The following is a 26,566-nucleotide window of genomic DNA, read 5'->3' as shown; positions in this document are numbered from 1 at the left end:
TTCAAAATACAAATTTTAAATATTTTTTGGTAAACAAAATTTTTTTTCCAAAGTTGTTTTTTTTTTTAATTTTTTTAAAAAATTTGTTTTCGAATTATTTTAAAATTTTTTAAATTTAAAATTTTTTTTTTTTAAATTTAAAATTTTTGTTTTAAATTTTAAAAAAAAATTTTTGTTTTTTTTTGGTAAAAAAAATTCGGGTTAAATTTTTTTTTGATTTTGACCCATTATAGGTCCAACGTGCTATGGTCTTAAATACGTCGTTGCAAAGGTCTTTGAAATATCTATCATTAGATATCCATATTGTCTATATTAATGACTTAGTAATCCAGATATAGGTCAAAAATCTAGGTTGTCCTGGTTTTTTCCTCATATCTCAGCCATTTGTGGACCGATTTTACTGATTTTAAATAGAAAACTTCACGAAAGCATGTCTGATAGCATTATTGAAGATTGGGATCCCGAAGATATCTGGGGTCTTCAGAAAATTGATTTCAACAGACAGACGGACATGGCTTAATCGACTCCGCTATCTATAATGATTCAGAATATGTATACTTTATAGGGTCGGAAAATTATATTGTAGAAATTACTAACGGAATGACAAACTTATATACACTGGTGCATATTCCTATAAACGCACACTACTTTTTTTAAAAAAGATTGTATAAATTAAACATGAACATATTTAGGGGGCTACAAATTTGTTTATTTCGAGATTAACAGCCATTTTAAGGGTATTTCCCTATAAACGCACTTTAATTTATGGGCCACTGTAGCATTATTAATAATGTGTGGATGATCCTTTGTTATGGATTGTTTCAAAAATACGGTCTGGCATTGATTCCACTAATTTTTTAAGCAGTTTGGAATCAATTTCCTCCCAGACTTGTTTAATTCTTAGTTTCTGCTCTGTCACAGTCATTATGCTTTCATTCTGGGCATTATTTGCATAAACTTTAGGGGCCATGTATCCCTACAAGTTCTCCATCGGGTTTAAGTCCGAACTACAAGCCGGCCAGTCTAACAGAGAAATGCTGTTCATTAAACCAAGATTTCGATTGCTTAGAAACATGGATTGCAGCATTATCTTGTTGGAATATGCAATCTTCATCCATTTTTTCATCCATAAATAAGAGAAGAGCATCTTCCAACAGTTCGTTATAAATCGCACTATTCATTTTTGTCGGAACAAAACATATTTTCGAGTTGCCAACTGCAGAAAACGCTGCCCAAACCATAACACTGCCACCACCGAAATTACGTTTTGACATCCGAACATCGTTTGATCTCAAATCGTGCCAATGGCATGAGTATGAGTCGGGACCGTCTAAATAAAATTTTTTTTCGTCAGAGAAAATTACATTTTTCCACTCATCTGTCCATCTGTATATATAAAAGAGTAACGTTACTGACTGACTGACTGACTGACTGATTCATCATCGCACAGCCCAAACGGCTGAAGCTAGAATCACGAAATTTTAACTGTGGGTTCCTCCCTCCCCAAAACGATCCGATAAGAAGGGATTTTTGGAAATTCGGACGTTTAGGGGGTAAAAAAGGGTAAAAACGGGTAAATTCGGTAACCTTATATCTTCAAAACTAATAAAGATACAAAAAAACTTAAAATAGCATGTTACTCCATTTAAAAAATAAGCTGACAGGTGTTTCGTACTTTTTGGAAATTCGAAACTTTTAGGGGAGAAAACGGGTAAAAACTGTATTTTGGTACTTTTTTTGCACCCTATGTATCTTTTAAACCAATAAACATAGAAACAAATTTTAAATCGTATTCTTTAACTAACAAAAAATAAAAAATATAAGTTTGGTACTTTTTGGAAATTCGAAGCTTTAAGGGATAAAAATTGTGTTAATTTTTGGTACTTTTTCATAAAATATGTTTTTCTATAATTTGACATAGACATACGAATATTTTATTATGAGCTCCCACCACGTTACAGAAATTTATTTGAATGAAATTGTACCACCTCAATGGGGATAAAAAAGGTACCAAAAAGGGGATAAAATCGGGAAAATACATTATATTTGAAATTATTAAGCCAATTTTGATAATTTTTTTTAACGTTGGTTCCTGGATTCATACAAAAATTAACTAACAGCATGTTATTTGGAACTCGAGTACCAAGGTGTATATTGGGCCAAATCCGGGTAAACAGTTTGGTACTTTTTTTAAAACATATTTATTCTTGGGCACATTAACACAGATTTTAATATTTTGATACATGCCTATAGCATAAACAATTTTGGCAAAATGGAATATTTTTAAATTTCAAACTTGAGGGGTGTTCAAGTAAGAAAAGGGAAATTGGTACTTTTCTCCTAATGATACTTTTTTAAAATTTTAAATTATTTCAGTTATCGACATTAAAGTTAGCTGATATGTATTTGAGTGAAGTTAGTGTTAGGAATAGGGGTAATATTTAGGTACCAAAATGTGTGAACTGTACTATAGGTACTTTTTTGTTCATCTAATGGTACTTTTTTGAAATTTCTATAATAATGGACTTAGAAACATGAAATTTAACATATATGGTCATAAGTGAGTGAGAATTCTAGGGGGAGACTTTTTGGTACTTTTTCTTTATTCTAATGGTACTTTTTGAATTTTCTATAACTATGGACTTAGAAACATGAAATTAAGCATATATGGTCCTAAGTAAGTGATAATTCTAGGGGGAGAGTTTTTGGTACTTTTTCTTTATTCGATTGGTACTTTTTGTAATTTCTTCACCAATGAACCTAGAAACATGAAATAAAGCTTATATGGAACCGAGTGAGTGGGAAACCACAAGTGTGGGCTTTTTGGTCCTTTTTCTATATTCTAATGGTACTTTTTTGAATTTTCTTTAACAATGGACTTAGAGACATGAAATTAAGCATATATGGTCCTAAGTGAGTGAGAATTCTAGGGGGAGACTTTTTGGTACTTTTTCTTTATTCGATTAGTACTTTTTGTAATTTCTTCACCAATGAACCTAGAAACATGAAATAAAGCTTATATGGAACCGAGTGAGTGGGAAACTACAAGTGGGTGCTTTTTGGTACTTTTTTATATTCTAATGGTACTTTTTGAATTTTCTATAATATAATGGACCTAGAAATATGAAATTAAGCATATATGATCCTAAGTGATTGAAAATTCAAGCGGATACCTCATGGTACCTTTTGTTTATTCTAATGGTACTTTTTTTAATTTTCTATAGCAATGGACTTAAAAACATGAAATTAAGCATATATGGTCCTAAGTGAGTTAGAATTCTAGGGGAGACTTTTTGGTACTTTTTCTTTATTCGAATGGTACTTTTTGTAATTTCTACACCAATGAACCTAAAGCCATGAAATTAAGCTTATATGGACCCGAGTGAGTGGGAAACCACAAGTGGGGGATTTTTGGTACTTTTTATATATTCTAATGGTACTTTTTTGAATTTCCTATAATAATGGACCTAGACTTTCCAAAAAATCGAAGAATTTCAAAACCGCGGTTTCGGTTTTAAAAAATTAAAAATCGGTTTCGGTTTTGTGATAATTTATTAAATCTTAAGTATTATAGAAACAAAATTAGTTGATAATATAGGAAATGATATACAAATCTAAAATTCAAGCTTGACGGGTTATGGTTTAGTGAATGCGAATTTAAAAGTGATAATCAATGGTACTATTTCCTTATTGCAATGGTACTTTTTGAATATTTTATAATAATAAACATACAAATTTAAAATTAGGAACACATTTTGCATTATTTATAATAATGGACCCAGAAATATGAAATTAGACATTTACAATTAGATTCACAAAGTGAGACTTGATAGTACTATTTCTTTCTTCTAATTGGGGTGGCGAAGCGCACCGGGTCAGCTAGTTTCATATATTTTCTTGCGAATTTTAGACGATTTTCTTTATGGTGCTTTTTTAGCATTGGTTTACATTTCGGCTTTTTCCATTTTATGTTTTTATCGTTTCGTAAAATGTGTGCAACGTGTTTGGAAGTCACTGGAAGATTCAGTTTATTCTTTATTTGTGTGGAATTAAATTTGTTGCGGGTTGCTTTTTGTTTTATTAGATTAAGTTGTCTTGTTAGTTTTGTATTTCCATTTGTAGGTTTGCGAATTCCATAATTTTGACCTTTCTTCAAGAAATTTCGCACCACACTTTCCGAACGATCGATTTTACGTCCAATTTCTCTATTGGAACATCCTTGGTCGTGAAAAAATTTAATTTGAATCTTTTCTTGATCGGACATAAAAGTTCCCTTGGGCATCTTTAAAGTGATGAAATTTATTGATTCAAATAGAAAAAGTTGCAGTAAATTGAGATGTAACTATTAGAAACGTACCTTTGGTTGAAAAAAAACTAAAATTGATAATATTTTATTTTTGGTAACTTTTTTAAAAACAAATTTCACGTCTGCGTTTATACGAATCTTCCACTTAAAATAGCACCAAGAACATTTGATCGCATAATTAAGGCAAACAACAAGAATAAGAAAAAAACCTGTTTGCTATCAAAAAGTACCGTTAAGTTATCTCTCATTAAAAAAGTTATATTTTGCTTTTGGATGAGAACAAAAACGTTTATAGGAATATGCACCAGTGTATACCCTTCTCACGAAGGTGAAGGGTATAAAATGTAGAAGAATAATCTCAAATAATCTATTCTATAAATATTTTTTTAAATTATAGAGAATAAAATTAATAAATTTATATTGAAATTTCTACAATATAAATTTATTCAAAGTATTGGCCATTGTTAGCTATGACCAGTTCCCATCTATCTGGCAACATATGGATCCCGAGCCAAAATAAATAGGACTCTTTTGGTCCCACCAAATAAAGATCGTTATCATGATGGAATATTAAGGTTTCATATCTGGCTGCATGTTCTGGACGTTTTTCGACTATTGATCGCTTAAAACGAATCAGTTGCGTTCGGTACAGGTTCACTGTGATGGTATGCCCAGATTTCAGCTGCTCATAATAGATAGGAATCTTTTGGTCCCACCAAATAAAGAGCATCACCTTTGCGCCATGGATATTTGTAGTTGGTGTTGATTCGGCTGGTAAGATATCGTATGTGAGGCCAGAACATACGATATCTTACGTTTCGGGTTATTGTAATGGATCAATTTTTCATCGCAAGTAATGATTCGGTGCAATCATGATTTTTTTTTATAGCATCAAGCTTCATTTCGGATCGTCTTTCAAAGTCTCTCGGCTTCAATTCGTATGGTACCCAATTTTCCTGCTTTTGGGTAAATCCTGTTGCTCGCAAACGTTTTGAAATTGCTGCTTGAGTAGCTCCCAATGATTTTGTAAGTTCTTGTTGAGATTTACAATAATCTTCATGGAGTAATTAATGCCTCGAATTCTTGGTCTTCAAAATTTTTTGGCTGGCCAAAAAATAAGCTTCGGTGAGCAATCGGTGTGCTTCAGCGGCACTTCTTTTCAAATTAAAAAAGCACAAAAGGGAAAAAGCATTGTAGTTTATACTATAATGTTCAATAACTATGTGAGAATAAATGACAGATATGTACCCTACAAAATGACATATAAGTAGAGATGCTAATCGGGACTGATTTTTGAAAATCCCGGGGATCGGGATTTGGTAAAGAATCCCGAAAACCCGACCCGGGAAATCTAAAATCCCGAAAATTATAAGAAAGAAACGTAAATAATTATGTCTTTACAATTGAAAGTAAATTTTTTATTTAGCAATTAATTTTTATTAGACACTAAAAAGCATACTATTGCATCTATGGTTTCGTCTGCCTTTCTGGAACGAATTTTATTTCCGACATATGCTGCTGCCGAAAAACATCTTTCATATTGGCAAAACCGTTTGCAAATACTTATAACAAATCTGCAAGTATTTTCCTCTTGTTCTTTCAGAAATAAAGAGATCTATTTCTTTTGCAAGCTACAAATCTACATTATAACTTGGTTTCGTTATTGTTATTTGGGGTTTTTACATTTATTAATAATATCTTTTAGCCTTTGAGCAATCGAAATATTTTTTTTGTTCGAGCTCCTCATCTGAGATAAAATCAATTTCGTTTGAAGAGGATTTGAATTGAGTTTTGTTAGATAACTTACAAAAAAATGTGAAGAATTGATTTTCCAGAGCCCCACTCTAGGAAAACCAAAAATACCGCTTTCCTTTATTAACTATGTTGTAGCAGAAGTTGAGCTTAACAACTTTGCAGAACATCACTTTGCGATATTTGGGCATGTAGAATGTCAAAATGCATAAAAAAGGCACACAAAAATGACAATTTCCCCTATTTATTTATGAAAAACGGGATTTGGAAAATCCCGAAAATCCCGGGATTTAAAATTTAAAAATCCCGGGCTTCGGGGTTTAAGAAATCCCGAAAACCCCGGGATTTTCGGGAACGGGATTCCCCGTTTGGCATCTCTACATATAAGTTATTAAAAATAGGTGAAATAATGAAGCAATTTCAATAGGCTTCGTCCTTGGGTAAAAAAGCTGTATACGAAGGTGGGTGGGTATATTTTAAGGTGGGTGTTAGAGTGATATTTTTGGGCGTTACAAACATGAGCACAGTCGCACAACACCCTCCCACTATGGTGTTGTAAACAGAGATCGAAAATAACTGAAAATAACAGTTATAAAATGATTTTTATTATATTCTTGTTCTTAATAACTGTTACTTAGTAATTTTTAACAAATTATGTAAATAATATGATAAGTATGAAGTAATGAAGTCTGAGTAACAGGAATGAGATTTTTTTTTTTAATTTGTTATTAATCTTTTGAAAAATTTTATATATTGTTACGTTTTAACCTTTTCAAATCGTTTGTTTATTTTCTTTAAATAAACCGGATACTTTTGATTGCAAATAAAAGCCGTTTAGTAGTTTGAAAATTGTAACAACTCTTTATTTATTTAAAATGTACAACAACAGAATTAAATAGTCACTCAGTGTTTTTTATACACGTTTATAAATTCTCAGAAATACAGACACACTTTATAATGTGCACGAATTCACTTGAAAAATACAGCACACTTTAAGGCACTCAGTTGATGTTTATTCGAATAGCGTCTCTGATAAACTCACTAACGACTGCAACCTCTGCCAATATTTATAACACTGCCATCTGCACTCTAGATTGCTCTTTAACTTTCTAGAGCTTTCTAATACATACGCCATCTGTGGTGTACTTTCTACAATGTTCTTTATCTAAATATTCGAATATACGGTCGCAGTAAACAGCGTTGCCATACTTACGATCAATGGTCAACTGAAAGCTTTTATTCAATGTTAATAATGCCCACAGATATGTTACAGTTTGAGAGGCACTGCTATTTGAAAGCATTATGCAACTTTTAAATCAGCCGTTAAAATCGTTATATTTGAATTCAAGTACAATTTCGTAACAATATTTAAGCGTTGATTTGCATCAAATGCATTTTTGCGATTTATTGTTCATGTTCGCAAATAAAAGTCACAAGCTGACCTTTACGAAAAAAATAAATTGTTTGTTTGTTTCTTTTCTGTTTCTCTCAACCCCAAACCTAAAATTTTCTCGAATAAATCACTCTCTCAGTGATATATCACAAAAAATTATTTTTAAATGGCTGCGAATGAGAATTTACCATTGAAATGAAGGTGAACCCATTATTTTCGGTCTCTGGTTGTAAAGTATAAACATAAAGTGGTTCTATTTAGTTTTAAACGGAATAAACTTTACATTTGGATTATTTTTCTAATTTTCATTTTGTATGCTTAGGTTTTTTTCGTGTAGTGTATTTAATTATGATGATGCTCTAGAAATCTTGTGGTTATTATAATGACGTTATTAAATTAAATTGTCCGACATTGACTTTTATAAGTAAATTCTGAATAATGGATTTAGTATATACTTGTTTATGCATATTGCTAAACATGGCAGTGTTATTTAATAAAGAAACAACTAAAGTTAAAATAATTGTCAATTGCTATTTTGGTAAGAAATTATTTAAACATACATATTTAAAATTTCGAATAAAATGTATTGAAATTAGCAAGCCCCTAAAATATACTTTAAAAACTGCCATAATAGAAACAAATTTAAATATGTGTATAAATAAAAATAAAAAAAAAATAATAAAAATAACAAATGAATTGAGATTATTGTGAACAAACATGTAGTAAATCTCTTAACACGAGAATTTTCATATATTTTCCACACAAATAAAACAACAAACACGAAACATTGTGGCATTTAGATGAAGATTTGACAACAATTGGCAAGTCAATGCGAAAAAAAATTATTAACCAAATACATTTTATAAAAAAACAACACACACGTTGTCTATTAAATAATAAGCTATGGGAATAGTGGAAACGACTAGCGAACACTCTACATAATAGTAATGTGTTGTGAAAGCGTCAAATTCTAAAGCTCTTTTGCAGGCTTTTTATGTTTCTACGACTATTATTACGAAATAATGTTCTTAAAACATAGATTAAAGTCTTTACTACATATGCATTTTATACATTATTTTTAATTTTAGATACTTGAAGATAACTTCAGATTGTGAAAACCTCTGACTAAATTTGCATGATCACTAAGTATTTTTAGTAAATGTTTATATTATTACAATCATCAGAAAACAATATAAATATTCTAAATAAGAACTTGTTTGAGTAAATAAAAATTCTTTGAAATGGATAAAAAAAATATTTATATTTTAATGGTTTCTAACTCAAATATTTACGTTACATATTTTCAATACTTAATTGTTAGCGTAGGGTATTACTAATTTAAATGATGTGAATAGTCGTACATATTTTAAAACAGTACTGAATATACGAATAGCACAGTTTTTATGAACACAGTAGAATAGGTTGTGTGAAATCCCCAAATTTAGGCGTAGTGAAATTAAATCGACTAAAAATCGGTTTCTTTTTCGAAAAAGTTTAAGTGTAAAGTGCTGGACGTTGAATTTGGTCATTGGTGGTGTCAAATAAAATATATTTTCAAGTTTATTGTTCAAAATTTATAAACAGAACTTTCAAAATTCAGATATAAATATCTTTTAAACTATAATCTACATAGAAATCATCCATATTTCTAGATCTTACGACATCAAGAAGTCATCTTTGTCACCATGTATCTTATCCACTATTCGAACAGAAAACTTGCTACTCCTCTTTAACCTTGTATAATTTTTTTTCAATCGAAATAGCTGTTGATACATATTTATACCCTTCACCACCATACTGGGAAGATATTATTTTTACTGTCGATCGTGAGACGTCAATTCTCGGCAACAGCGACGTCCATCAACGCTGGGTTTTTAAATTGATTGAATCATTCAAGATTTATTGAATAAACACATGCACCCCTATCATGAAAAACATGTGAAATTTATGTTCCCATGAAATATCCATTTCCCTCGAAGGGAAAATTGCTATCGTGATATTCCCCTGAACTTTTCATTCACAATAGTTGATTTTGTTCGTAACAGATGTTTATTGTTTACAAAATTCCATCTAAAAATTTCTGAAGTAAGGAATATGTGAATAGGGTCAAATAGATTAAATACCCCATCTATTGACATCTATAAGATTTGTTGCAAGAAGAAGGAGAATTCAATGATGAGCCTCTTATGTCGATACGCTGGGCAGGTTCTCCACTGGCCTTAGCTCCAGTCAGTTTGGAGGATTTGCCTCTCTTGGTACAAATACCACATTATTGTTCTTGTATCACTCAAGACATTGCTTACCCTAGTGACATCATGCCAAAAATAAGTGGACACATTAAGACGTCTTATGAATGGAAACATTCCTTGATGTAAATTTCGGTATTTATAGAGACCTTTGTAAAAAATGTTTGGCTTCTTTTGCCACAACTGCATATTGCTTGCCATACCAATAACTTTTTTGGAACGTTTTCTGATTATGGGTCCTAATCTTTTCTACAACATTCAATAGAGCATCAGCAAAATAAAAATATTTACCCGGAAGCTGCGAAATTTTCCAGAACATACCTTTCATCATCCATTAAGCAGAAGGTATATTTTTTTTTTATAAAATTTGACTTCAATTTCAGTGCTCTGTCTTTGGCCTCTAAATTTTTAGCAGAGTTCCCTAAAAACATTTTATGTTTTTAAACCTGCATTGGTTTTAACTTTTCGTACCAAATAGTCCGAGCACTGAGCTAACCGGACTGCTTTCCTTCCGGATGTGTTTTGAGCTCTTTTGAAAATGCTTTCTATTTATTGGCATTAGAAACATCATGTGGACTATTCCTTCTACCTGAAGCAGGTTTTCTATCAACGGATAAGTTTTCCCGATACTGTTTAATAACATTGGAATCAGTTTTACGGCAAACCTTTGATTTTTTGTCCAACTTTTTGTATGCACTTTTTTTCCTCACTCATTTTAATCAGATTAACAACAAATTAACATAATTGACATTAAAATAACTGTCATACTTTTCAAAGGTAACTTGATCAAAAAACAAGTAAGAGAGATATATTCGGCTGTGCCGAATCTTATATACCCTTCACCAAATTATACTTTATAATACAAATTTTAAATATTTTTAGGTAAACAATTTTTTTCCAAAGTTGTTTTTTTCATTTTTTGTAAAAAAAATTTTTGAAATTGTTATTTCAAAAATTTTTTTTTGGTGAAAAAAAAAATGCGGGTTAAAAAATATTTTTTCAGATTTTGACCCATTGTAGGTCCAACTTACTATGGTCTTTATACGTCGTTGCAAAGGTCTTTGAAATATCTATCATTATATATCCATATTGTCTATATTAATGACTTAGTAATCCAGATATAGGCCAAAAATAGATAAAAAATCGAGGTTGTCCTGGTTTTTTCCTCATATCTCAGCCATTTGTGAACCGATTTTGTTGATTTTAAATAGGAAACTTCTCGAAAGCATGTCTGACAGAATTATTGAAGATTTGGATCCCGAAGATATCTGGGGTCTTCAGAAAATTGATTTCAAATTATATTGTAGAAATTACAAACGGAATGACAAACTTATGTAATACTTGGGTTAAAAGTTTTAAAGAAAAAAGTTTTCCAACTCACTCCTTATGTAGTTCTTAGTAAAGTTAAATCAATATTAAATTATTTATAAAAAATTCATAATCAATTTTTATATAAGGTTTATAAAACAAAATTTCCATAAAAAATTCGTTTTATAAACCTGTAATAAATTTAAAAAGGTATAAGGCCATTAATATACATATATTGTATAATATTACTAGAAACCGTATTTTTTTTAAATTCAAGAATATTCTAAATTTTATTGTTTAATCGTTTAAAAATAACTAAATATTTTTAAGGATTATAAATAATTTGTTCATAACTTAGCTTGAAGTGTCATCATCTTTTAATATATTTGAAATGTAGATAAAATTATCTTTTCAGTGATAACAAACACTTAATCCAAAATCGTGGAATTCATTTAAGTCAGATTTTAACAAATTTCACCTCAACGTGCAATGTATTTATGTTTTTGTCCTATATACGAAATCTCTTCACATACAACAATATGCAAAAGTAAGTAATGGAAGATGACACTGTTTTTATTTACTTAAAATAGAATCCAAGTCATTCAATTAATATATAAATTCCGTATTTAAATATAAATATATGGAATATAAATTACAGTAAGGTTATATTTATGTATTTTTTTAGCCATATATGCCTTATATTATCAATACATATCGTACACCCAGTTCAAAAGTGACACAACTCAAAATTAATTTGTCGGGTTATATAACCCGAAAAATTAATTTTACGCTTAAACTATGCACAATACACTTGTTTATCTGTACAAAAGATATCAGTATATTCTGATGTTAACTGTGGCTAAAAACACTAATGTCTTTCATTATGTTTCAATTGGTACATATTTATTTTCGATTTCAGAAAAATTAAAATTTCGAGTTGTGTCACTTTTGAACTGGATGTGCGATACACACCGTCTACAACAGGCATGAAATGCTAAACATTAACACTAACATGATGTTAGTGTTAGGTATAGAGACATCATGTTAGCGCTTTTCTCATGTTTTAACATGGTTGTTAAACCATGTGTTTTAACAACTCTATTATAACATGAAATGACGTTTAAGCTTGACAGCAGCCATTTTGTTGCTTTTTTTTCATTTACAATTTTCATTCGACAAACAAACAAATAAATGCTGTAAAATAATGTGGAAAATTGTGTAAAAATTGATTGGCTTTGTAATTCTATAAAATAAAAAATAAATAAAAATGGATGCTAACGTTGAAGAAACTTTTAAAATCATTGGATTATACGAACAGTTCCCATGTTTTATAGAATTTGCTTCGCTGACAATCAAAAAATAATGAAATATCTTAATATTGACATGAGTACGATACTCCACCATTAACATATTAATAATTTAACATGAAGTCTTAACATCATGTTTTAACAGCATTTCATGCCTATTGTAGACGGGGTGATATATCTGATATTTCATCATAAAAATCAGTAATAATGCTGTGATGCAGTTTTAATCTAATATAATATTGATAAATCGACTTGGTTTGAACCTATGTTTATTAGTCAAACCCCTAAGCAGTTTTGCATTGTTATAATAGATTTTATTTGATTTCGTAGCTGAAATGGTAAATTTCAATTATAAACTATAAAATAGCTATTTCCTCCAGACTTAGTAGTGCAAAAATATCAACTGACTACATCTTGCTTTACCTGGGGTTAAAGAAGTAAGTAACTATGTATATAGTGATTGACAATAAAATGAAAACTTTGCTAAATATTCAATTAATAGGTCATAATTTAAATAGGTATCACCACAAATTAGTTCTTTATAAAAAATAAATCACATTTAATGATTTTGTACTGATAGATTCATAATTGAGCATAGCTCTTATATAAGGTCTAACAACATTCTTAAAAAAGTTGGTATCCAATAAAATTTAACATAAATAAGTTGCATATAGAAATAGATCACGCAACTTTATTTTGGGGCGATCGGTCTATAATTGGTCATAGTGGGAGCTATGACCCACTTCAAAAAATAACTCACGAAAATAAGACTGATCCAAAAATAAACGATTTTCAATTTAAAAGTTCAGTTTTTTGGTCGAAAAGGTGACTTAAATATTTTTTTATTAAGTTTTATAAAGTTTATTAACTTTAAGAATATCTAACAATTTTATGTTTTTTTGTAATGTATCTTTGTATAAAAAACATGTTCTGTTTTTCAAATATGTCGCCCCTATGCCCTTCGGAATTTGACCTATTTTTTATTAAAATTTTCACTTTGGGTCCTAAAATCCCAAAGCTGGGATCAGAAAATGGAAAACAGATTTGGAAACCTTGATGTGTTCCCTATTTATCCCCATAGTATTTTCGCAGCCCCGAAAGAAATGTGGACCCTATTGGCAAAATTTTAAAAAATACCATATTTGGGAATTTAGCTCCAATTTTTAGGAATTGCGGGATTCCCTTTGACCTTTTTACACTTTGTTATTTAGAATGACAAATTTAAAAAAAACTTTGAAAATTTCTTTAAGTTCCGTTAATAAATAAAGATTTTATTGCATATTTATTAAGTTTTTAAAACTAAAATTTGTATCAAAATTTTAATAGGTTTGAAAATATTAGAAACAATTTGATTCACATTTATTCCGAACAAAAAAAATTTCAAGTTAATATCTCAATTAGATTCAAAAAATGCCAATTTAAAACTCCGTCTTTCAAAAATATTGCATTTTTATACCCTTCACCATCGTGAGAAGTTAGTCATTCCGTTTGTAATTTCCACAATATAATTTTCCGACCCTATAAAGTATATATATTCTGGATCCTTATAGATAGCGGAGTCGATTAAGCCATGTCCGTCTGTCTGTCTGTCTGTCGGTCTGTTGAAATCAATTTTCTGAAGACCCCTGATATCTTCGGGATCCAAATCTTCAATAATTCTGTCAGACATGCTTTCGAAAAGTTTCCTATTTAAAATCAGCAAAATCGGTCCACTAATGGCTGAGATATGAGGAAAAAACCAGGACAACCTCGATTTTTGACCTATATCTGGATTACTAAGTCATTAATATAGACAATATGGATATCTAATGATAGATATTTCAAAGACCTTTGAAACGACGTATATAAGACCTTAGTAAGTTCGACCTACAATGGGTTAAAATCGGAAAAAATATTTTTAACGCAAAACTTTTTTTTTAAATTTAAAAAAAAAAATTTATAACTTAAAAAATTATTTTTTTTAAATTTAAAAAATTTTTAAATAACAATCGAAAATTTTTTTTTTCAAAAAATGAAAAAAAAAAACAAAAAAAAAATAAATTTTCTTTACCTAAAAATATTTAAAATTTTTATTTTGAAGTATAATTTGGTGAAGGGTATATAAGATTCTCTACAGCCGAATATTGCTCTCTTACTTGTTTTATATTGTAGTTAAATAAAATAGAATGAAAAAGTGCAATATTTTTGAAGGAAGGAGTTTTAAAGTGGCATATTTTTGAATCTAATTGAGATATTGACTTGAAATTTTTTTTATAAGACCAAAAATCGGGCTTCGGGTAATCATAATGGATCCATTTCTCATCACCAGTAATGGTTTCCTTTTATAGAGTTCAAACATCATTTCGGTTATTCAAAATCGTATTTCAATGGCTCTCGGCATCAATGCGCATGGTACCCAATTCCTGCTGCTCGCAAACGTTTTGAAATTGCTGCTTGAGTAGCTTGAGCCGACTGATTTTGCAAGCTCTTGTTGAGTAATGCCTGCAATTTTTGGTGTCCAAACTTTTTTGGCTGTCCCGGGTAATCTTTGTGTTCCCTGTCAAAATCACCACTTCTGAACAGGACAAACCATCTCTCGCACATTGAAACCGATGTAATACATTCACCATAAGCTTTGGTGAGCAATCGGTAAACTTCAGTGGCACTTGTTTTTTTTTTTGGTACAAAATTCGACATTTTTATAATATAACACTATAATGTTCAATAACTAAGTCTTTATTCTGACTGAGATATTTATCCTTCAAAATGACATATATCGAGCCCTTAGCGCCAAATTATCGTAAGCGACAAAACACAAATTTTACAGGAGAAGGTTTTTTCGATTATTTTGAAATTTATACATAGAATTAAAAATTTTATGATGCAATATATTATAATTTCGTTCAAGCTATTTGTCTATTTTTCAAAAATATTTATAACTTTTGACAATTAAAAATTCATGGAATACTTTATTGAAAAATATGACAAAAAATATTTTTTATTGAATTTTTGCATAGATATACATAAATTTTTCGAATTGAAATAAAATATTTATTTATGAATAGTTTTTAATGAAATTTCACAGTTATGTAAAATTTTCTATTTAAAATGGAAAAATAAAAACGAATTTTGAAATTTATTATCAGCAATCCCGCAATTCCCAAAAAAGTGTTGAAAAATCCCAAAAATGGAAATTTTTAGTTTTTTGGCTATAATATCCATACCAGGGTAGAAGTTATCGGAATCCTTTACAAAATAATTAAAAACATATTGGGCCATCTAAAATCGGTAATTATATTTAGATATCGAATATGCGATTGGAGAATTTTTGCCCTAAAGTTTAATTTTACATAAAAAAATTGGTGTTTTTTGAATGGACCTGGTCCCCTCGGTAACAAAAATTTTTATTTTTAAAATATTTTATGAAAACTTAGCTTTCAGAAAGTATAAATTCCTTATACATCCTCTTAGAAATTTTTTGCGATAACTTAAAAAGAAAAAGTTATTTTTTCCCAAAATATTAGCGAAAAATCGGCTTTTCAAAATTTTTTAAATTGAAATGCACATAACTTTGGACTTAGTCATTATTTTTAAACAGTTCTTTTCTTATTTGACACATACGTATGTTGTTTGTCCAATGAAGGAAAACTGGAGAAAATCGAAAAATATTTGGATACGCTGTTATCAAAAAACTGGAGTAGATTGGGTAAAAATGTTGAAAATTTAACTTTCAAATGCGAATATCTCCTAAGCTATAAGAGACAATTGATAGCTACGACTAGGTCTTTTGTAGCACACAATGAAAAGACTTTATGTGTGTAATTTTTTTGAAATCGGAACACAAACGAAGAAATAGGATAATTTTAATAATGTTATATAGCCGAGGTGTCCTACTTTGAGGACCATTGGTCGCGGCCCTGGTGGGCAAATGAGGTCCACGTTCAGAACTTAAAGTGGAGAACACTTCTTCTTTGCGCATGTGAAATTTCATTCAAATCAATCAAACCATTTAGAAGTTACAGATTTATTTCTCTCTTTTTTTTCTATACCATTATGTGTCGCTTACGATAAAATTCGTTTACTGTAAAATGTAAACACTGACTTACGATAAAATCTTACCCCCTATAATTTTGACGTAATTAACAATTTTGATATTCTGAGAACGCTAAAACATCAGTCGGACCATAAAATTTTAATTTTTGCAATAAAAAAAAATTTAGAAAATGTCGCTTACGATAATTTGGCGCTAAGGGCTCGATATGTTATTAAAAGCAACAACTGTGTTCAAAAGATTGTAAATCACGCATTTTTAAGTCAAACACGCAATAAAGTATTAACATTTTTCTGGTTTAAAATATATTTTGTTAAATTATTCGAGTAATATTTACTCGTTATTCGTTCGATTAAAAAATTATAAACTTTTATTCGATTAAAATAAAACTCGAAAAATTGACAACCCTACTTGTCAGATACGGTATATTTTTTAATATTTTTGTAATTTTGCTATTTCGAAACAAAACATTTATTCCTTATGTTTTACAAACTCTTTTCCACAAAACATTTCGTATGCTCAATATTTCATATAGTGCTATTTTGGCAAACATTGCTGTATTTAACCGGGAGCTTATACATCTATCTAATGTTTTAGATTTGTTTTTCCAGTTTTCTACTAATAGTTTCAAACATTTAGTTTTTGTTACGCTCAGACTCAGTGGCTCGTTTCCCATTAGCACAAAATCACTATATAATTTAATTAATAATAAATAAAAATAAAACAATTTTATCTCTCAAAATTATTGTTTGTTTTTGATAAAAACTAAAACTAAAATTATTAATTATTAAATTCCTATAGAAATCATGTTTTGCTGTGTTGTTGTATTCATGGGTAACCAAAAAAAAACAATAACAACAACAAGTGTGGGATGTAGCTCATCCAAATAAACACCACCAAACATTTGTGCATTCTGCTCAGTTTGTGGTCAGCGGCGTTTAGTGTTTTCGTTGACGTCGACGTGTTCTAGCTTGGTGATCTTTAGGCTAAAACTGATTAACAAAAAAAAAAAAAACGTCTAAAAAGAAATTTGTTTAAAATAATCTTTATGAAATGACGAAATCATGTTGTAGCCAACCAACCAGCCAGCATCATCATGGCCGCTTTAAAACAAATTTTTATATATATTTTTTTATTTTATTATATTTATTATTAATTTTGTGTGTTGTTTGGTGCCTCTTTATAGTGTCGCGTTTTATTTTTATAAACAATATACATAAACGATTTAAAAACAACAACTTGAAGAATTCTTTTCGATTTATTTATTTTTTTATTCCTATTTTTTTTTGTTTGATTCATAACTTTTTATTTTTGCATATTAAAATACTATTAGAAAATTGAACTGAATGTGTGTGTCTGTGTATTCTTTCTAATTTTAATCACAACAATTATAAATAAATAGAAACAAAAAAGAACAATAACAAAAATAAAAATAAAAAAGCAATAATTATATTTTGCATCGTATTTGAATTATTCTACATACATATATTCTAAATGCTACATTCAATATTTTCAGACAACGATAATGCCTCGGATTGTACTTCATTTTATGCGGAGTATGATCCCTTCGATTATTTGTATAGTGGTGGCAGTACACAGTATTCAGATCCTGTCTATGAAGCTGTCAATAAATTGGATAAATCAGCCGTTAGTCCGAATGGTAAGTTTTTTTCAGAAAACAAAAAAAATAAAAAAAAAAAAATTTGAAAAAAATATGTGAATATGTGTTTATTACTTGTATATTAATTTTATGTCGAAATGTGTTTTTTTTTTGTGTGTAGTACGAACGAAATTTTCAAAATTTCGCGCACGCATAAATTTTCGTTGATCCGTTTAAATTACTTTGAAATTTGTAATGAGTTCTGGTTTATCTAAGAAATTAAGTTGTAAGTGATTTATTTTTAAATAAAATTTAGAATTTGTTTAGTTTCAAAAAAGTTATTCAAAACATATTACACGAGGTCGTGTTAATAAATTCGTGACTTTTTGAATTTCCCACCTCTTAACTGAAAGAGAAACACTGCTGCTATCAACAGGCATCTGTTAGTTGACTCCTGTCAAAATTTGAACAAACTGCATCATTTAGTTTGTGTTTACAAGCCATTGAGAGCAGACTAACGCATAACTTGAAGAAAAAATTGAATTTCATGTGCTCATTAAACATTATTTTTGGCGGAAAAGAAACATCACTCAAACCAAGGCTTAGCTTGATAAATACTATGGGAAGTCTGCACCATCAATTTCAATGGTAAAAAAGTGGCTTAGTGAATTTCGTTGTTGCCGTAGAATCACGTTCTGGATGGCCAGTTGAGATGAAACATTTGAAAAAATGGTGTTGGCCGATCGAAGATTAAAATTGCGAGAGATTTTAAAAGCCATAGGCATCTCACATGTCTCAGTGGTTTCAATTTTGAATGATCACTTGGTTACGAGAAAGCTTTCCGGAAGATGTGTGCCGCGTTTGCTCACATGTGCAGTTTCCATGGCAAAAATCCATGAATTATGCAACGAATTGCTCCCTCATCCCTCATGAAATCATCTCATAAACAAATACCTATTTCGAGGACCTCAACAAATCTTATTTTTTGGAAGAATTGGAGAAACGTTGGAATGGAATAGAGCTCTAACCTAGAAGAAGACCAGAGAGGTGCATTATTAGCGGAAAAAATTTTCGAATATGCATAAATGACATGCCCACTGTACTCTTACTACTTAAACATAATCTTTTGTCTGAATCGTTCTAACGATCCCACCATCTCTAAACGCCGTAATTACATCAACCAAAAGAAATCATACTGGCATGGCTTCATAGAATATACCGATAATATCTTCAATGATCCTCCGATACTCGCCGCTGGCTTCATTCTTGCTGGTCGACAATCTCTTGTGCTGCCGCACTTTCCAGTAGATCATCCAGCTAAATCGCGGCATCAGCAGGTTGGTAAATGAGGACAACCTCCATAACCGAACGGTGATCGCGTTAATTGCGTTGAGCATCCTGAGAGACAAGTTGAAACAATGTGTTGTTCGCAAATTTCAAAACCTTCCAGTCTTGGACAAACCACAGCTTTACATGCTAACTGAAATTGCAGAAAGTTGCAGCCAAAAAATCGAAGCCTATTGGATCCAACAGTAATCCATGCTGATGTTAAAACATCTTGGCGAGCCATTTTAAGGGATAATCTTACAGGCTGATTTCCTTCTTGTCACCTGTAGCATAGGCTCTTCTCTTCCGGCAGCTAACTAACAGTAGATTCCGCAAAATACAATATAACTTCCTTTGGCACTCACAGGTATTAACCCAGCATAGAGCATGTAAAAGAACGGTCATTGTGGATCTATGCTTGTCTAATGCTTTCCTAACTGTCAACCACATCACACTCTTCCCAAACATCATGCAGTCCACAATTTCCAACACGATGAAGAGTTGGATCGTTAATTATCTGAGTAGCCGTTACCTTCATGGAGTTTTACAGAGAATCGCTCAAAATACCGTATAGTAAAACAAGGAGTTCCTTAGAGCGGGGTCCTGTGGTGTAAACTTTCCGCAACTCTACAAGAAGTGGAAGTGACCTCTTATGCGAGTTACTGCACCACTATGGTGATGGGCCACAACGTTGATGAACAATGCGGTGTGGTGAAAATACGAGGAAAGAAAACAGAGTTTGTTCAGGATCCATTCGATTGCAGATTGTGTACGACAGCTTCAAAGCCTGCAATGGATTTTCTCCATCTTATCACTTACAAGTCATGTCACAGATGCTCGATAGCAGCCTAAAATTGTTCTCTGAATTTAGAGATAATCACCTTGTTAATCAGGGATTGGATTCTGACTTTTTTTTAATTTCTATCTCTGTTAATTTTCTGAACCTCTACATGATGTAGAAGTGAAAGCTGAAGACTGAACCGAAAGATTTTATTTCAGTAAAAATCATTGTGGGCAACCTGAGATAAAAAGTATCAATATCTGCACGTTCTCACTAGAATTAGATCTTCGCTATGGGACGACCCGAGTCTTACTCTGCCTAAGATTGTCAACTCAGCGACAGCTGTATCAACCGAAAGTTGTTTTCCACAGGGAAGAACTTTTGAAAACAGCAGAACAGTTACAAAATCAAACAATATCTACTCTCACCCTAGAAGCTGATCTGTAGTCCACAGTTTCTGAAAAAAACATTGGTTTCAACATCTAAGCTTAGTACATCCTACCTAATCTAATAATTATTACAGATAATGATGTAACAATGAAGAATGTGAAACTTAAAGCATTATTTCTCTAACTTACAGTCTCTTTGACAGTCTCTTCACTTCCTCAGCACAAATCAATTTCTGTTAATCTTTGGATTACGGTACTAATATCACAAGAAGTCAATTGCATGTTAAATATTTAAGTCCACGAGCATTAATACAACGATATTCGCAGGGTTTCGGCCGCAGAATACCATCTCCTCGTAGTTCTAGCACTACAGATAAATAACGTCAATAACTACAGAATTACTAGTTTTGGATTGAATTAGAACTCCGATTTCAAGTTTTTTTCTTTTAAATTTAGCTATTTAGCCGTTTCTAACTTATCTTTTTCAGAGTTCTTAAATTTTTATAAACAATTTGTTGCTATGTTTCTAAATCTCTTCTTTGTTATCAGTTTCTTCAATTAGCTGGCGTCCTGAGTACAGCCCTGACCCCAGCCAAAAAGAGGAATTACCCGCACCTTCAACTGGTTCTCGGTCACCACCGCCCCCGTTGCCACCCCGTAATAGTGGTGGAGCCAGCACATCATCATTTAATACATTTGCCAGTAATTATGAGCAATATATACCAGGTTTAAATGCAAGTCATACATTGGATCGACGAAAAACCTCTGCACGTCTTTACGAAATTGTTACCGATCAACGTACCGTAGACTTAGAACTACTCGATTTCTATTATATGGTAAAAGAACTGAGACAACGTTATCCCTATGATGATGAGATAAACAATGTGGGACATATTATAGCATCTGAATTCAATTATCATTATCCTATGGAGACTAGTATTAAAATTTTAGTACATCCGGCATTGAATGCTTTGTTTCCAGATGGTGAATCGGCAGCGCCTAATAAGGGTCAGTTTAAGAGTTATGGAGCACCCATACAATTTACTTGTGACAGTAAGTTTATGAAATTATTTCCTTAAGGGTCGAGATTTTATTATTAAATTTTATTTTTTAGTTAATACTCCCGTTGAAATGGTTATTAGCCAAGCATTTTATTCATTGGAGGGTCAAATCAGAGGTCATGTTAATGATTATGCTGTGCGGCCCATTGGTGTGGCGGAATGGCTGTCGAATTCTTCTAAACTAAGCCAATTGGAATGTGTACACAATAGTTTGAAACTAGAAAAAGATGTACAATTGGGTTTGTGTTTAAAAACTGAGGAAAACATGAAAGTTATAGCACGGACTGAGAGAGATGATAAAAACGAATGTGACATGCGTCCGGAGGATGTGTTACCCAATGAAGTGGCCACCACCATAACTTATGAAAGTATGATGATATTACTAGGTGAGTAAAGAAAGAAAGTTCTTTACATTATGGAATTTCAATATAAATGTTATTTTTCAGAAACTCTGGAAACGGAAATTGATAAACTAGAATCAGCGGCTAGTGATAACAGTTCTCGAAACGTACTTTCTTGTTCCGGTGTTGTACAGGGTGTCAAAGCCATTTGTGCCTTATTGGGTTCCATTGATACATTGGAACTAGCCGACTGTGTAGCCAAGCTAAAAAAAGTCTGTGAAGATAATCAACCTAAATATGCAAGTTCCTCAACAAATCCCGAAATTGTCACCGATTGCGGCGACTATGCTGAAGTGTGTTTACGGCCGCGTTCTATTTTAGAACAAATTAAATTGAAATGCAGTAAATTAAGGGATGCTGTGCAAGAATTAATCGAATTGTATTCAAATGTATTTAGAGTAGGATTTTCGGTTAAATCGCTGGATTACTCAACAAGTGAGTATTAATAGTTTGAACACAAAAATTTATAAAAAATCTAACTTTAATTTTTTAATTTCAGCACCTATACATGTTTCTTTTGTATCCAAGCCCATTGTGGTCAGCATAAATTGTTTACATCGTCCGCCACCCTTGTGGCGTTACGACAGTTATTCCTTAGGTGTACAAATCAACTATGGTTCACGCTTCATTTCAGATCCTGTGGTAACAAAATGTTCGAATGATACTTCTGGTGGTTTATTTGCTCGTTTGAAATTCTCTTCTTGGATAACATTTGAGAAAAATCCCATTTGTACTTTGCCCAGAGAGGCACGTTTGATTTTTGTCTTGTATGGTACTCAAGTGGCAGAAAATGATCAAAATAATGGTGAAAATGGTGAGAGAAGACAAACTACCACCGAATTGGGCTGGTGTGCCATACAATTGTTTGACTATAAACGTGAAATGATCTGTGGTTCGTATTTACTCTCCATGTGGCCGGCAACGGCCGATAAGTTTTTGGGTCCCGCACCAGCTAGAGGCTGTCATCCTCAGCCGGATTTTTGTCCAGTTTTGAGTATAGAAGTGCCGCCTTATGGTGGTAAAATACAATTTCCCGAATCCTTGGAAAATCCACCACCAGCGCCAAGGTAAGAAATTTGCTTTAGATAAAATAGGAATATATTTTTTAATCATATTTTTCGTTTCAAGATACGACTTCAATTCCTTGGACACAAATTTGCAGCAAGAATTATTGGATACCGCCGAACAGGGCTATCCGGGAGCCATCGATAAACGAGAAGTTTTCTGGGAGAAACGTTTGTATTTGCAAAATATTCCTCATGCCTTACCCAAAGTATTACATGCAGCCCATAGCTGGGATTATGCTAGTCTCATGGATTTACACTCATTGCTGTATTCATGGTCAGCCCTATCACCCTTGCAGGCTTTAGAATTGCTATTGCCACGCTATCCCGATGCCAAAGTTAGAGAAAAGGCGGTAGAATGGATATCGCAATTACCCAATGATCAGTTGGTAGATTATTTGCCACAGTTGATACAAGCCTTAAAACATGATACTTATGAAGCCTCCTCAATGGCTAGATTTTTACTGTGTAAATCTTTGGAATCTCCACGCATAGCTCATCATATGTATTGGCTTTTAGTGCATAGTTTGCCCGGTGATGGTCCTCAAAACTCTATAGATTCCTCATCGGGTAATTCTGTTGATATGGATGATGCATTGATAACACAGGCTCGTTATTATCGCCGGAATAAAATGATGCTGAGGGCTTTATTGGCTATATGTGGTGAAAAGTTATCAAAGAGATTCCTGCTGCAGAATCTAATGTGCAGGGTAAGTAATTGCTAATAGTTATAGCTAAAATATCCACTTAATTTTTCAATTTATTAAAGAATTTAGCCAACATTGCTGAAACGGTGAAAGAGGCCAAAGAGTCGTTGCGCCAAAAGTTTTTGTGTGCCGGCATGGACAGCGTCAATCAAGAGCTTTTAGACAAACCCACCTCATTGCCTTTGGGTCCAGAACAGGAAGTGACCGGGGTTAATGTACGCAGCTGTAGTTATTTCAATTCCAATACTTTGCCCTTGAAAATTTCCTTTGTTGGACCTGATGCTGAAATTTTACCAGCCATATTTAAGGTATTTTACATATTTTAACTATTTTTATATCGTTCATCACAAACAATTTTTGTTTTCATCAAAAAAATTCTTAGTCTGGTGATGATTTGCAACAAGACATGCTGACCATACAGCTGATTCGTGTAATGAATAAAATGTGGCTGGCCGAGGGTTTGGACTTGAAAATGGTCACTTTTAATTGTGTTCCTACAGGCTTTAAGAAGGGCATGATTGAATTAGTTTCGGATGCTGAAACTTTGAGAAAAATCCAGGTTGAATATGGTTTGACAGGTTCGTTTAAAGATCGTCCCATAGCGGAATGGTTGGCTAAACAAAATCCTAGTCAATTGGAGTATCAAAGGGCTGTTAAGAATTTTACGGGTAAGTTATTTTAAACTGAATTAATTTGGATTGGCTATAAACCTCATGGTCCAGTACTAGTTAGATTTACAGATTTTGTTGAGAATTAATAAAATATATTGAAATGTTAAGTACCAGAACAATTTCCTGTAAAACCTGCAAATCGGTCAAGTTCTGATACAAAAGCTTTTATAATTACAATAATAAAATATCCTTTTTCAATTACCATTCCAGTTTCCTGCGCTGGCTATAGTGTGGCAACTTATATTTTGGGCATTTGTGATAGACATAACGACAATATTATGTTAAAATCCTCAGGACATTTATTCCACATAGATTTTGGTAAATTTCTAGGTGATGCTCAAATGTTTGGTAACTTTAAAAGGTAAGTAAATATGCATAATAAATTTTAAAATGTTAATCTAAATTAATAATTTATTTTCATTACAGAGATCGCACTCCGTTTGTGCTTACCTCTGACATGGCTTATGTGATTAATGGCGGTGATAAACCCTCAACAGATTTTCATTATTTTGTTGACTTATGCTGTCGTGCCTTTAATATTATACGCAAACATGGTGATCTATTGTTACACATGTTGGCTCTAATGGCTACGGCTGGCATACCAGGCGTTACAGCTGATGCTGTTACTTATGTACGCAAAGCTTTGCTACCATCACAATCGAATCCTGAAGCAGCTGCCTCCTTTGCTAAAATGATACAGTTCTCGTTGAAAAGTTGGTTTACCCAATTCAATTTCTTTTTGCACAATTTGGCACAAATGCGTTTTAGCAATGATGAGGGCAGCGGTGAATTGTTGTCGTTTGTTCCTAGAAAATATACGTAAGTTGGTAGATTTTGAATATAAGCTGACAATGCCTTCTATAGTCATATGGCATTTACTAATTCTTGGTTTAAAATGGTTGTATTTTAATATTCTATTATTTGTATTTGTTTATAGAATGCTCCAAGATGGCCGCTTAAAAAGTGTTACTGTTGTTCGCTGTCAAAAACACTATGAAATGGAGAAATTTTATACCTACATTTTACTTGTCACTCGCCATGGTCAAAAAGATCCCACCCATTTATTCCGTTCCTATAAAGAGTTCACCGAATTTCATCAAAAGTTATGTTTACATTTTCCATTAGCCAAATTGCACAGGTAAGGAATAATAGAATTGTTTACTCTTTTTAATATTAAGGTCATTACAATGCTGTTCTATCAGCAACTCTAATTCCAAGTTTAAAATGTATGATTATATCATAATTATATTTAAACTAACTTTGCTTAATTAAATTATTCTTCAAATATCCCAAAAAAAGTATTGATATTTCAGCTACATGTTGCAAGCATTCGTAAGAACTTGTAACAAGTAAGTCACACGAAAATTTGGGAATTCGAACAATAGGGTAACGATTTTAGACTTTGGTGTTTCACCCCCAATTGTGTTTCTAAGTATTGACGAGTGGGTTTTATCTGAACAGCAGTTTGATGGGTCTATGATACAATCTGGCACTGGAGCCGGATTTTATGTATTAGATGAGGACATCAAAGTGTAATACAGACTCCTCGAAAGAATCATCGACATCCACGTACGAGTGTCTTTGAAACAAGGATCATTATCTCTTTCTTTCTCAACACGCCTACATGAAGGGCAAATCTGTTGAGACAGCACTTCACACCTTCAATAATGTAGAACCTGCAACTATAGTTTCAGCTCTACAGGATCTTGGTCTGGACCAATCAACTGTAAGGTTCATTACGAACCTTCTAGGATACAAGATCAATCGTTCCGAAAAGGGAACGGCTGTGATCACGAGAATGGCCACTAGGGGACGCCTCAGGGAGGCGTCTTATCACCACTTCTGTGGAATCTGTCCATAAATTGTCTGCTCAGGAAATTGGATCTCATGGGTTATAAAACTGTCGCCTAAGCGGATGACGCCGAAGTGGCAGTCTCTGGGATCCACTTGAGCACGATATCACAACGCCTGGAATATGCACTCAGTGTACTAAGGCGGTGGAGTACAGACAATGGATTGAGTGTTAACCCAAGCAAAACCAAACTTGTATTGTTCACAAGGAACTAACACTAAATGGTGTTAAACTAACACTATCGGGCAATGCAAAATATTTAGGAGTTATTCTGGATAGTAAACTATTCTGGAAACCCAATACCTTTTCAAGGACATCAAAAGCCTTGACGGCTATGTCAAGGCTTTGCCTGTAAGAAGGCCTTAGGTACGC

The 26,566-nt window shown here is 32.1% G+C and overlaps 1 protein-coding gene across 2 annotated transcripts in view; it reads left to right on the top strand.

Moving 5' to 3' along the window:
• The window catches only part of Pi3K68D (phosphatidylinositol-4-phosphate 3-kinase catalytic subunit Pi3K68D), a 67,249-nt gene that overhangs the window by 20,463 nt on the left and 20,220 nt on the right, over positions 1 to 26,566 (top strand). For both annotated transcript variants that reach the window (XM_065504929.1, XM_065504930.1), the window contains exons 4-14: positions 17,859 to 18,002; positions 20,988 to 21,491; positions 21,553 to 21,885; positions 21,946 to 22,335; positions 22,400 to 22,967; positions 23,029 to 23,674; positions 23,734 to 23,979; positions 24,054 to 24,339; positions 24,553 to 24,703; positions 24,769 to 25,161; positions 25,280 to 25,480. In XM_065504929.1, coding sequence (XP_065361001.1) covers positions 17,859 to 18,002; positions 20,988 to 21,491; positions 21,553 to 21,885; positions 21,946 to 22,335; positions 22,400 to 22,967; positions 23,029 to 23,674; positions 23,734 to 23,979; positions 24,054 to 24,339; positions 24,553 to 24,703; positions 24,769 to 25,161; positions 25,280 to 25,480 — 3,862 coding nt within the window. The remainder of the gene's footprint in view (positions 1 to 17,858; positions 18,003 to 20,987; positions 21,492 to 21,552; positions 21,886 to 21,945; positions 22,336 to 22,399; positions 22,968 to 23,028; positions 23,675 to 23,733; positions 23,980 to 24,053; positions 24,340 to 24,552; positions 24,704 to 24,768; positions 25,162 to 25,279; positions 25,481 to 26,566) is intronic.

This window comes from Calliphora vicina, chromosome 3 (assembly GCF_958450345.1).
Source record: "Calliphora vicina chromosome 3, idCalVici1.1, whole genome shotgun sequence".
Taxonomy (NCBI): Eukaryota; Metazoa; Arthropoda; class Insecta; order Diptera; family Calliphoridae; genus Calliphora; species Calliphora vicina.
The sequence above is the reverse complement of the archived record's forward strand: the minus strand, read 5'-3'. Positions and strand labels throughout refer to the sequence as shown.